The sequence below is a fragment of the Jaculus jaculus genome, chromosome 13 (genome assembly GCF_020740685.1).
Source record: "Jaculus jaculus isolate mJacJac1 chromosome 13, mJacJac1.mat.Y.cur, whole genome shotgun sequence".
In the NCBI taxonomy this organism is placed as follows: Eukaryota; Metazoa; Chordata; class Mammalia; order Rodentia; family Dipodidae; genus Jaculus; species Jaculus jaculus.
Window position 1 is genome coordinate 9728359 of NC_059114.1, and position 13109 is coordinate 9741467.

The following is a 13109-nucleotide window of genomic DNA, read 5'->3' on the forward strand; positions in this document are numbered from 1 at the left end:
CAGCACTCAGGAGGCAGAGGTAGGAGGGTCGTCGTGAGTTCGAGGCCACCCTGAGACTCCATAGTGAATTCCAGGTCAGCCTGGGCTAGGGTGAGAATCTACCTCAAAAAACAAAACAAAACAAAAGTTATTTGTTTACTTGCAAGCAGAGGTAGAGGACAGAGAAAGAAAGAGAATGAGAATGGGTGTGCCAGGGCCTCTAGCCACTGAACAAAGTTCAGATGCATGCCCCATTTGGTGCATCTGGTTTTACCTGGGCACTGGGGAATCAAAAACTGAATCCTTGAGCTTTGCAAACAAGTGCCTTGACTGCTGAGCCATCTCTCCAGCACAGATTTTTGCCTCTAGGTGTCTGGAGTTCTCTCAGTGTCTCTAGACTAACAGCGGTGGCTTTTTACTGCACAGGAAGTTTGAGGCATGCTCTGTTTTCTAGATGCTGGCAGTCCCTATGGCTAGTGACCAAGACTGATGACCCACACCTGCCTTTGCAGAAGTGGCTCTGAAGTCATGTCTGGGTCAATGCCAGCCTAGAAGAAAAGTGTAAGTACATAGATGTCATGGGCAGAGCTCTGTCTCAAACACTGGGGACAAAAGATGCAAATACTGGTGGTGGCTTGGAGAGCTTCGGCCCATTAATCTGTGTCCAAACTGGCCTGAATTAGTTTTTGTTTTGTTTTAGTGGTTTTTGATCATAGATTTGTATTTGTTCAGCCAAGGAATGGGTCTTCTACCTACTAACTATAATCTAGGAATGTTCCTCCTTTTTGCTCCCACTATGCTGCCTCATAAAGGAGCTATTTCATATGCAGTCTCTGAAGGACCCATGGAGGTTATGAAAGGCCAAAGTAACTTGGGCCTTGGGTTTCCAGGGGTTATCGTACTCACTTGAATGCCAAGAGGTGAGACTGTCTGGTCCTTTTGCTGTACTCTTTATTCTCTCTTAAGAGTCAGCACCCACCAGGCATGGGCACGTGCCTTTAATCCCAGCACTCAAGAGGCAGAGTTAGGAGGATCACTGTGAGTTGGAGGCCAGCCTGAGACTACAGAGTGAATTCTAGGTCAGCCTGGGCTAGAGTGAGTCCCTTATAACTTCCAGCCACTTGGGAGGCGGAGGTGGTAGGATCACAAATTCAAAGCCAGCTTGGGAAACATTTATGGGCTGTGATGTAGCTAGATGGTAGAGTATTTGCTAGCATGCATGAGGTCCTTGTTATATTTTCAGCAACACAAAAATAAAATAAGTGAGGGCTGGAGAGATGGCTTAACAGTTAAGGCCCTTGCCTACAAAGCCAAAGGACCCAGGTTTGATTCTCCAGGACCCACGTAAGCCACATGTACAAGGTGGCTGGAGGCCCTGGTGCACCCATTCTCTCTCTCTCTCTCTCTCTCTCTCTCTCTCATAAATAAATAAATTAATATTTTAAAATATTTGTGAAAAAGATCCACCCTGGAGAACCAGGATTTGTTTCATTCTCTGAGGGAGTGTATTGTGTTCATGGCTTCTGAGCCTTTGAACGAAGGAGCAAAACCAGCAGTCTGTCTGGGTAGACATACAGGGTGTCTTGGGCCATCAGATCAACAGTGCTGGTGACAGTGTTGGCCAGGTGTGAGTTAGCTCTGGGGATAAAAATGTTGTCCAGGGACTTGTACCCTTCAGGATCCTGCTATCATCCCCTGCCAAGATTCTTGGCTCAGTCTCATGATCCAGAGCTGATCCAAGTGCCAGCAAACAAGTCATCATTTTTTGTGCCCATGGTCTCCAAGGGAGCAGAGAATTTCAAAGGAAATTGACAGATGAAAAATCATGGGATTCGTGGACCTGGGAAAGCTTACTTCATTTGTAAATGGTTTGGACTATCAGCCTCCAGTCGGGGTTCCCACCACAGAGGAACAGGACTAGAGAGCCTTGACATTTATGGGTAGCTCAGCTGCCTCTCCTAGATCAGGAAGACATAAAAGTCCAATGTCATCTTCAATTTCTACAGAGTCCCCTTGGAGATACAGAGTTGGCAAAGTAAAGTAGAACACTTTCGGCACCTGGAGAAGTGATATATCACAGGGAGAAGTTGCATATGCATGAAAGGCATCTCCCACAATTAAAACAAGCAGGCAGCACCTCTCCTGACCTCTGATGTATAACACCCGCTTTAACGACTGCTGCAAAATGGATTAATATGTGGCTCATATGTGCAGCCTTATTTATGTCGTATGGGCTGAGTGGCTCTGCTTGCTTTAGAAATCAGACATTTTTCTGGTAGTGCATCCTTGGCCCCGACATAAAAGCCAGCACCCTGGTTTTTGTTGTGTTCATGGAGGAAGCAAGAAAAAGCCATGGAGGGATGGGCTGGGGAGATGCTCAGCAGTTAAAGGCACTTGCTTGCAAAGCATGATGGCCCAGGTTCAGTTCTCCAATAGTCACATAAAGCCAGATACTCTTGCATCTGGAGTTCATTTGCAGCGCCAGAAGGCCCTGGTATGCACGCATGCTCTCTCTAAATTAAATTAAGTAAAAAGGGAAGACAAAGGAGTGGGAAATTGGGTGAGAGCTAGCAGCAAGACCACACATGTGTACTGAACCCCCAGAAGAAACTGCAGTACCCCCAGACCCTTCCTCTCAGCTCCCAGGCTCTGCAGAAGCACACCAAAGGTGTTAGGAGCTGCTGGCCAGTCCTGAGAGAGCTCTCCTGGATCTCACAGTGAAGGGTCGTCCCTGAAGGCCACTCCCAGCACAACTGAGTTTCTAGAAGAATTGTACTGTTCAGGGGCGATGGTTTTCTTGTATTTTTCTGGTAGTTCTGTCAATAGATTTTACCATTCTCTTTTCTAAGACAACAGTCGAATCCTGGATATTGTTGGAAGAGTTTATCACATCAGGCAGTTGCTCCTTGAGAAGTAAGTGTTGAGCCAACAAACCCTGCCTTGCAGTCTAGCATATTTTATGACTATTTGAAAATGCCTGCGGCCATTATTGGGCCTTATTTGATGCAGTAAAACATCCCATTTGGCCCCTGGGCTCTGAAGATCTGTTTCAGCGCAGCTCTCCATGGGCACCTGATTTGTTGCTGCAACAGTGGGAGGGAAGAGCTGGGATGCAAACTCATTCTGCGGGCTCGGGGTTCTGTTCTTATGAGCCTCGCCATGATTTCTCTTTTGAGATTGGCAATTTAACAGTGACATCAATATATCTGGAGCTCTTTCCTAAGGCTCTTGCTCAGAGTGCTGGGACGATACCATTTAGCCTCCACCTGCCCAGTGAGGTGAATCAGGCTGATGAGTTCATTTGTCAGGTGGAAAAACAGAGTAGCTAACAGGCCCACCAGCATCACGGGGGCAGCTGGAGACATAGGCAGACATGTTTCCGGGCATTTTCTGCTGCTTTCTGTCCCTCAAGGATTAATACAGAATAGGGCCCCCTGAGGTTTCCCCAGGCAGATTCCTCTCTAGACCTAACACTAAATTTGATTTGTTTGTTGCGATAGATGCGGCCTTTCATTCCACCTCTGTTCAGGGATAAGCATGTGGATAGCTCTCTCCCATGCACATCGCCAGATGGCATTTGGGTGCAAGCTGTCACTAGCAAGACTGCAGAAGAGCTTAATGTGGCTACTTTATGGCAGCGACCCCCACTTTGCTAGCCCTCCCCCCACCCTGATCCAGTTTGGAAGGGATAATGTTTATCACATCCCAAACCAAGGATTACTTTGGAATTTGCTACTGTGGGATCTGACTGTCACTTTTCTGCTCCAGAGTCTGCTTTCTCCCTGTGATGCGTGCGCCAGAGAATCTGCATGTCCTTTTCTATCTGCACCCTCCCCCGCTCCATCGTTTTCCACATGTAGTGGCGGAGAGGAGGTATAGCCTGATCTTAGGGCTTGCATTTCAATTCCACTGCATTTTATGGGGCAAGCTGAGTCTCAGCGCTGGGAGTTATTAGGTTAGTATCTGAAATGGGTTCTGCGCTGTGACCCTATTGTTTAAAATGAATTAGACTGCCCCCCCACCTTCTTCCCCTCCCCAGGGATGAGTGGATTGAGGCAAGGCCCCCAGGGACTAGTTAAAGGAATCCTGGTGCCATGGCTAGTTTTGTTCCCCCAGCATAACTGGAGGGCTTCCTTTCTCTTGCCATTGGTGGCCTAGGTGGCTCTGTCCTGCCTGCCTCGCCACCCCCTTTGGCTTTAGGAACAAAATTATCACAATACAGCCTTGTGAATCAATTTTCTTTCTGTGCTGATGGAAGTGTAATTCATTCTTAATCAAGCAGCCTTGCTGCTGCAGTCTCCACGCTGGAATACATTTAGTTGCCCTCCCATTACTCTGGGAAACAGCCCCTCAAAAGGACTTTTGGAGGAGAGCTGGGCAGTTGGCAGTGCACCTTCTCACACTGGCTTTCCAGCAGGGGGCGCTCTTGGAAGGCATGTTGAAGGAGCCTTAGTTGGAAGCCTTCCTCTGGCCCATCAACAGGGAAGTGCTTGTCACTGGTGCCTTCCCGCTTACTGTCTGCTGGCTCTGGGGCCATTTCTCAGGAGCATTTTGATGGGCTGCCTGTCACAGCCATGAGAGGGAGCCAGGTGAAGTTTGCAAATCCATGGCTGGGTTATGGAGAATCTGTTGGGTAGCAGGTCTTTTCTAGGGTGGAGGAGCCAGCCAGTCCTACCTCCTTAAAAAAAAAAAAAAAAAAAAAAAAAAAACTTAATATTTACAGGCTGAGGCAAATTGAACCAAGGGCTTTACACATGCTACACAAGTGCTTTACCACTGAACCACTTACTCACTCAAATCTTCTATTGGTTTTAAGATAGAGTCTCACTATTCAACCCAGGCTGGCCTCTGGACTTAGGGTTCTCCTACCTTAGCCTTTTGAGTACTGGGATGACAGGCATCTGCCAGTGTAGCCTCCTGGTTTTGGTGAGGAGGTGGGAAGAAAGTGTGTCACTATGTAGGCCTTGCTGGCCTGGAACTCTCCGTGTAGACCTGATTTGAGTCAAATTTGCTGAGATATTCTTGCCTCTACCTCCCAAGTGCTGGGATTCTAAGTGTGCACCTCCTATCTTTTTAAAAATATTTTTATTTATTTATTGGAGAGAAAGAAAGGAAGAGGCAGATGGGGGGATGGACACGCCAGGGCCTCCAGCCACTGCAAATGAACTCCAGATGCATGTGCGCCCTTTGTACATCTGGCTTATGTGGGACCTGGGGAATTGTAATGGGGTCCTTTGGCTTTGCAGGCAAGCGCCTTAACGGCTAAGCCATCTCTCCAGCCCCCTCCTATCTTTAAGGGGCAGATATGTCTCCCAGATCCAAATCTGTTTAGATTAGAAGGATCTGTCCATTTTTGTTGAATCACTCATGGTATGGGGAGCAGAAAGGGAGCCTCGCACTGCCAAATGCCTTCCTCTCTTTCCCATCCACAGCTGGGTCACAAATGGCTGGCTGTTTGTGGAGCAGGGGATAGAAAGGTGTATCTTCCAGGGCCACGTTTGTGTACTGGAAGGAGGAGCCAGCCCCCCTCCCCCAGGTGGTTCAGATGCCCATAAGAGCCATATAGATCTGCTGCAGAGAAAGGAAAGGAAGTCAGTCTCTTCAGAATGGAATTGGATTAGTGACAGACTTGAACAGCCGGTTCAGTCAAGAGAGAACTTAATTCCTCCTGTATTATTCACACGGCTGATTCTAATCAGATGTGAAGAGACAGCTGGAAGAGAGCAGCGGGTCAGCCCAGTGCCTGGTGAGGAGGCTGCGTGTTCCTGTAGTCATCTTGAAGGAGCTGGCAAGAGCGCTTTGGGTTGGACACTGAGCAGGGCACTCGTGATTTCCAGCCTCCCTAAAGAAGCAAGACCCAGTTGCTCAGACGCCTGTGGTTGGCCTTGTCTGGCTCTAGTGTTTTGAAGGACAGTTCATAGCAGGATGGCCACTGGTCATGTTCACAGAGCTCTGCCTACTTGTCCACAGAAGTATTCAGGGGTAGGGGGATCACCAGACCAGGCATGTCCCAGATTAATGTAGCAGCATCTGTAGGGCATTGGGATGCATCATGCTCTGAGCTTTTCAGCTGCGCCACCAGCTGAAATCCCTTCCCAGACCGCCTTTCAGGAACAGTGGCAGAGTGAGTAGAGGGTCTGCACCCCATTCTGAAGGGATTCACTTTCACCACCCAGGGGAGTATAAATCTGTGTAGATGCTGGTGGATAGGTGAGACTTGCAGGGTAGGTTCATTTCTCAACTCAGTGCAACATAGAATGAGGCTAGAGCCTCAGTGGGATCATTTTCGAGGCACTTCCTGGCTTTGGCAAACAATGGTGTCACTGCCATGCAGAAAGAGCCAAGCCAGTCATTGAGCGAAAGGGTGGCCCAAGTGTTGCAGTGAGCTCGTGTGCCTTGCCGTATTTATTTGAGAGAGAGAGAAAGAATGGGAGCACAATGCCCTCCAGCTGCTGCAAACAAACTCTAGATGCATGCACCACCTTGTGCATCTGGCTTACGTGGGTCCTGGGAGATTGAACCGAGGTCCTTAGGCTTTGCAGGCAAGTGCTTTAACCACTGAGATATCTCACCAGTCCTTTTTCTTTTCTTCTTTTAATTCTCTGCAACTTGGGCTGAAGATATGGCTCAGCAGTTTAGATGCTTGCCTGCAAATCCAAAGGACCCAGGTTTGATTTCTGAAGACCCACACAAGCCAGATGTACAAGGTGGCGCATGCATCTGGAGTTTGTTTGCAGTGGCTGGAGGCCATTGTGTATCCTTTCTCTCTCTCTCTCTCTCTCTCTCTCTCTCTGTCTCTCTCTCACACATAAATAAATGTTTTTAAAAAGAAAGAGAGCCACAGGGAAGCTTGTTGACTGACTTCGTGAGTGGAAAACATTATTTTATGAAAGACTAGCTGTGTGCCACTTCCTCTGAGCCTTTTCTTTTCTCCTATGAACACCTCTTGCTTGTTGCTCCCCTATAAATATGACAGCAAGCTTTCTAGGACTGGCACTGTTTCAGAAACAGCGAGTGGCAAAAGACCCCGCAGGTAGGTGAGCCTGCTCATGGGGAGTCCCAGCTGGGAGCAGAGTGTGTAGAAGTAAATGGCAGTTCCCCAGAGGAAGGGCTCCCGTGGCTCTAGACAACATCGCTCCTGGGCCAGTGCGGACCCTGAGCTCGCCCAAGAAAGAAGCCCAGGGCTTCTTCCTGCCACCCTTGACTCACTGCTTCCCAGTCCCTTTGCTCTCCTCCTGAGGGAGAAGCAAGCAGAGGCTGGGATGGCCCCTGGAGGTGTCCAAGAGTGGGGAGTGAGTGCATGTCACACATTCCTCAGACTTTGGGGTTCACAATGGAATTACAGTGCCAGGAACTGTATGGTAAGGGTAGAAGGTGGGGTGGTTATAGACAGGTTTCCCTTGGGATCAGGCAATGATCACAGGAGGCTCTCAGCTGCCCTGTCCAGCAAGTACTGCAGTCCTGGGGCCTTCCAGAAGACTGTCGAGCTCTCTCCTGCATGGTATTGCAGTATTGGCTTTGCTCCAAACCTGCCCTTTCCTTGGGGCTGAGGTTAGAGAAGAGGTCAGCCAAGCCCTGCAGTGCAGCACTGGTGGAATTCAGGTAGAATGGAGGAGCGTTTTGTCACACTCCCCCCTCCCCGGAGCACTCTGCATCCTAACAAGCATATGCTTGAGTAACTGGAATCTGGTGCTTCCAAAACCCTCCCCTGGCACCTTCAGGGGACAGCCAGCAAGCTCCTCTGGTAGAGGATCCAGGAATTCTTGGAGCCAACATTGTGCAAACAAGCAGGAGACTCTCAGGGGCCCCCACAGCCTGGCGCCCTGCCTGAGTATGTGGCCAGTCCTCTTTGGGCAGTGCCTGTCCTGGCTCAGGGGTCAGCACAGCACATGGCCCTGCCTCCTCTTGCACCCTATTCTAATAAGGCTGTGCTTGGCTTCCCCTAGAAGGGGAAGTGACGCCCTAATTAGCAGTAAAAGGCGCTGCTCAGTGCATCCCGTGTTATCCTGTGAGGAAGGGCTGCATGGCCCTGCTTTGTGATGGGTAGCTGAGGCCAGCAAGTTAAGTGATATGCCCAGGGCCACCCGGTTGGTCATTGGGCAGACAGGCCTTGGGTCCAACTATGCCTGTTTATGGCCATGGCCCTGTCTCTACAGGTTCCTCACCCCCGAGGTCGCAGAAGTGTAGAGATCTCTTGATTCAAACCCTCTCCGGACAGGAGTTTTGTTCCAGACCCGTCACTGTCCTGGTCCCCTGTGTCACAGGACACCCCCACCCCCACCCCCCTCTGGAGAACCCCAGCCAGCGCTGCTCCTGTCTAGAGGGCTTGCTTCAGCAGAGAGCAACTCCCCGCTCCTGAGAACCAGGCTTCCGCAGGGCTTCCGGAGCTGGTTCCTCCGAAGAAAACAACTCAGATGCCTCCCCGCGTTCAGCTCGTTAGTCAGGAACTTCAAGGCCAAAAGATTTGGCAGGATTTGAAGTGTGCTCGCAAGCTGTCTCATTTTGAGCACACTGACACCGCCTGTCTTTTGATGGTGACGTGGTGGGTTCAGTCTCCCTCCCCTGCCCTTGGTAGAGCTGCATGGAGCACTGGGGTGCTCCACGTTCGGTGATGGCCCAAAGCCCAGGGCAGGGCCAGACCAGCTTGTCTGCCCTGTGGTTTCCCGCCGGAGGGGTGAGCTACAGAGATGCCAAGCTTCCTCACTGGCGCCTCGCAATGCCTGCGGTGGGAGTCAGCTCCAGGTGAAGCTCTTTGCTTTTCCTGATGTCTGTCTCCCATTTGGTTATTAGTGTGACCCACATCCTTGTCCCATCCACGCAAGAAGTATGGTCTAGGCTCCCGAATCAGCCAAGCAGTAAGCCAGACAGTTTGGGGTATGAAGATGGCAGTGTGTACTCCCTGGCCCCTCCCCGTGCTCTAGGAAGCCCCGGAGCTGCATCTAGAACGCTGTCTTGTCCCAAGCACTTCATTTCTGAAGCAGCAGGAAGCAGGTCACTGTCCAGTGATTCTGTCTGGGGAGAGGCTGGAAGGTGGCAGCAGAATCAGGAACTTAGGGAGGTATGTCCACCATGCTAAGTCTCAGTCCTGGCCCGCTGCTCCCCTCTTGCTTCTTCCCAGCCAGGTCTTTAGGCAGTGTCCTTCCTGGGAGGCATTGGGGTTGCCCCCCAGCATGTGCCCTGAATTCCTGCCCTCCTGCCTGAGCCCTTCCTGCGTGGAGCCTGCAGAGAGCAGCCATCTCTTTGCTGTCAGGCCATGGGCAATTCTGCTGTAGGACCACCTTGGGAACCAGGAGCAGAAGGGACAAGCTCTTCTCATCCGACACACACTTGTTCTACCAAGCTGTGGCCTCCGCCCAGAAAGGCTCCCAGCCTGGTGTCACCACCAATTGCAGCATGGAGGTGATGTTTCAGGGGCTTCTGTAGAAGCAGTGTGAGAGCCTAGCAAGCTAGACTCCATCTGGAAAGGCCAAGCGATGGGCATTTTCCTGCTGATGGCGCTTCTGCCCACCTGCCACCCTTTGGGCAGTCGGCGTTTGTCCCTCCACATTGGAATTCTAGGGCAAATCAGGAATTGTATCTGGGCTTGACCACCAACATCTTGAGCATCTCTTTGAACAGGCTTTTCTGTCATTCAAAGCCACATTTGAGGTCAGTCCCCTGCAGCAAGATGGGCTCTGCCGTGAGAACCAATGTGCCTTTCAACTTCTTCTCTGCTCTCTTACAGCTCACTTTACAGAGCGCCAAGTCCCGAGTGGCCTTCTTTGAAGAGCTCTAGCAGGTGACCCAGCCGCTCCAGGATCTGCCACTTCTGCTACTCCCTGCACCAGCAGGATAGGGGTGACACCGTGGAAACCATCCATAGGGGGCGGGCTGGTTTTCGGACTCTTCGTGGGAGCTCTAAAACTTTCTCCAGCTCAGTGGAAGGCCCAGCCCCCTTCATGTGCAATTGCCTGTCAACTACGACCCCGTAGAGAACACCTCTCTCCTGGCGTTCTAGTTCTCCTGACCTGAATCTTTGACTTTTTTTTTGAGAAGTGTTTGTCTGTCTTTGTCATGTGTGGGATATGTTCTTCCTGTGTCCCAGGCACTCGGGCGTGAGTGTCCCTAGTGTGGGAAGTGGCTGTAGGAAGTGAAGTGCAGAGGCCTCCTTTCCTGCAATAGTGCCGAAGCCCAGCCTGGCCGGTGCCTGCCCAGGAGCTTGTCTGAAATTAAGATCCACAGTGATGGATTCTCAGCCATGCACCCCTGAGGCAATGGTGCTGCGAACAGACAAGCCGGGCTACTGGGCTGCCTTCAGCAGCGAGCAGGCAGGCAGGGCAGCTGTGACGGGGGAGGAACTTGAGACAGACACTGTGCTAAAGGCCTGGTGGCCAGCTGAGGGGCAGGGAGGCACACGGAGCCTGTGCAGGGCTGACGGTACAGAGCACTCACTGCCCTTCCTACCGGGCCCAGATAGGGTCTGAGTGGCAGGTGAGAGCCACAGTGCCCTTCCTGTCCCCCTTCAGCATCAGCCTTCTTGCCTGTGGTGGGCCACGGGCTCCCCGATCTCCTCACTGCCTGGAATCCAGCCATGACAAGGGCTTTCACGCATGCTTCTCACAGGCCCCAGCAGCACTCCGAACTTAGGAGCCCTGTTGCTGATCTGAATTAATCCTTCCCAGTACCCACCCCCCCCCACACCCATCCCAGCATGCTCTACCTAGGCCTCATTTGGCTGTTGTCCAACAGGGTCTCTCCTTTCTCTGCCTGAGCCTGACACAGGCGTTTCCTCCGCCAGTGATCACACAGGCTGCTGGTGGCACTCCTCCATGCTGGCTCACACGCTCCATGGCCTGGGGCCACCATCTGGCTGCTTTTTTTCTACTTAAGCGGGTATTACTGTGCCCAACCCAGGATCCTTCACACCCTAACACTGGACTGTGAAGCAGAGCAGGTGATATGCCTCACTTTGTGAAAAATCTGATTAGCTTAAGACAGCTGAGGCCTAGAGGTCTTCGAGCAGAGGCAGTCTCTGTGATATCATTCTGGGTTTGAGAAACTGAGGCACTTTGCCCCATTTCCACTGTCCAACTAGCCATTCCCTTCTTAGTCCACTTTGCTCCTAGAAGTATGCCCCTAAGTGTCACCCTGGCCCTTGAGGATGGCTCTGGTCTGGAACCTGCAGATTAAGGGAAGTCCTCTGGAACCGATGTCCCAGGTGTGTGCCAAGTCCCATCTGTTGTGCAAGTGTGTCGTCTTGGGCCCAAATCCCATCCCTGGATTTCTGCCAGGACTTCCTTTCTTCCCTATCTGTAAATTTAATCTTTAACAGTAGCTGTGGGGCAGAGGAGCATGCTGGTGGTTTACAAAAGTGATGGTGAGCCTTGTTGTTTAACTATTTGTGTATATCTCTGAAATCTAAGGAATGCTAAATCACATGGCCATATTGGAGCCACTGGCATATGAGTTGTGGCAGGTGCAAGGGGGACCCCAAAATCCACCCAGCCAGCAACACCTGAGCTCTCCCAGGAAAGGGAGAGTGAGGCCCAAGAGTGTCTCCAGCTCCAGGGAAAAGAATGAAAGCAGTGTCTGGTCTTCAGAGACCCAGGCTGTGGCTGAGGTGACTCCTGTACAGAGCTTGTCAAGGAAGGAAGTCTCTGGGGTCTGAGGGAGGCAGAGTCCTGGCCACGATTGCTTCATTAGGAGCACTTCTGGTGGCTCTTGGGCAAAGGAACCATGATGGAGCAGTAAGTCACTGCCCAGCTCTGGACACTGAGGCCTCACCTTGGGCTTGTAGCCAGTCATATATCCTGACTGAAACCACACCTGTGTCACAGCAGCTCCCTGACCCGTGGTCACCACTCCATTATTCACATACCTGTCAGGTCCTGCCCCGCAACCCCCCTGGCATTACATAACACTTCCTGAGTGACTGATTTGTCATCCTTTGGGCAGATTCTCCTTTTCTCAAAAGTCTAGAGTCTGACAACCAGCAATAGTGACTGTTTCTTGCCAACAGGGCGAGGGCCCCGAACTCTGTGGCATGAACAGGGGGTTCTGCCTCTCCTAGTTGCCGTGGGGCCAGGCCAATGCTCTTGGGCTTCCAGGGACTCTGTTGTCAGAGGCGTCAAGCAGCACTTTTGCCTGTGAGCCCTGTGGCATTCCCGTCAGGCCCAGACCAGGGAGGGCTGTTTTCTGTTCTGGTGAATTGTTGTAATTTAAGTGATTGTTTTAATAAAAACTGAGCTGCAATAGTTTGTCACTGTTTTTTTTTTTTTTTTTTTCCTTTGCTGTTCTTCCAGTCATGGAGGGTGACGTGGTGGGGCCCTCTCTTTGGTTCTATGAGGAAGAGCGCCCTGCTCCCCACCCCCTGCCCTGGTTCACCTCTGGCCCCTGTCATTGATGGTAAGAGGGCTGCCTCTACCATGCTGGTGACAGCCTTGATAGCAAGTCCTGGGGCTCTCCCCCTTGCTGTGGGTCACACCAAAGTTGTAAAAGTGGCCTCTGTTTCCTCTTGATCCCTGAAACCAGTCCTGGGAACCAGGGTGCTGGGCTAGCTGAGCTGTCCAGTCACTTCAGCTTCTAGGAGTCTGGAGAGAGTATGGGCCAGACAGGGGCTGTCTGCAGAGCAAATGTGACTCCCCTCCTCACAGAAGCACATTTGCACTGGAACTGGGAGCCACCTCTGCAGAGCACATGGGGTTTTGTGTCGTGGTCTTTTTAAATCAATGAATGTCCTTTATTAAGACCAAAATTATGACAGGATAATTCTCCCAAACCACTAGCCTAAAGTTACTCAGGTGACGCAATGTGGCTATGAGGACGAATAAGGGATTGTTTGTGAGAACATACTTCAGGTTTCCGTTATACAAGTTAATGAGGAAAATGGCATCAAAATATAGTCTGTGGGGGCTGGAGACGTGGCTTAGCAGGTAAGGCATGTGAAGCCTAAGGACCCAGGTTCAGTTTCCCCAGTACCCGCGTAAGCCAGATGCACAAGTTGGCGCATGTGTCTGAAGTTCATTTTCAGTGGCTAGAGCCCCTGGCACACCCATTCTCTCTGCCTTTTGCTCTTCCTCAAATAAATCAGTCAATTTAATAAGCCATTTTAGTATAGGAAGGACAGTAGTTCCATAAGGTTATGGCCTAAT

At 51.0% G+C, this 13109-nt stretch overlaps 1 protein-coding gene across 3 annotated transcripts in view; it reads left to right on the forward strand.

The window, feature by feature from the left end:
* Positions 1-12210, forward strand: part of Nf2 (NF2, moesin-ezrin-radixin like (MERLIN) tumor suppressor) — a 107495-nt gene extending 95285 nt beyond the window's left edge. For all 3 annotated transcript variants that reach the window (XM_045132387.1, XM_045132386.1, XM_045132385.1), the window contains one exon: positions 9704-12210. Coding sequence is in view for 1 of the 3 variants with exons in the window: in XM_045132385.1 (XP_044988320.1) it covers positions 9704-9754 (51 nt within the window). In the remaining 2 variants the exon portion in view is untranslated. The remainder of the gene's footprint in view (positions 1-9703) is intronic.
* The last annotated feature ends 899 nt before the right edge of the window (positions 12211-13109 follow it).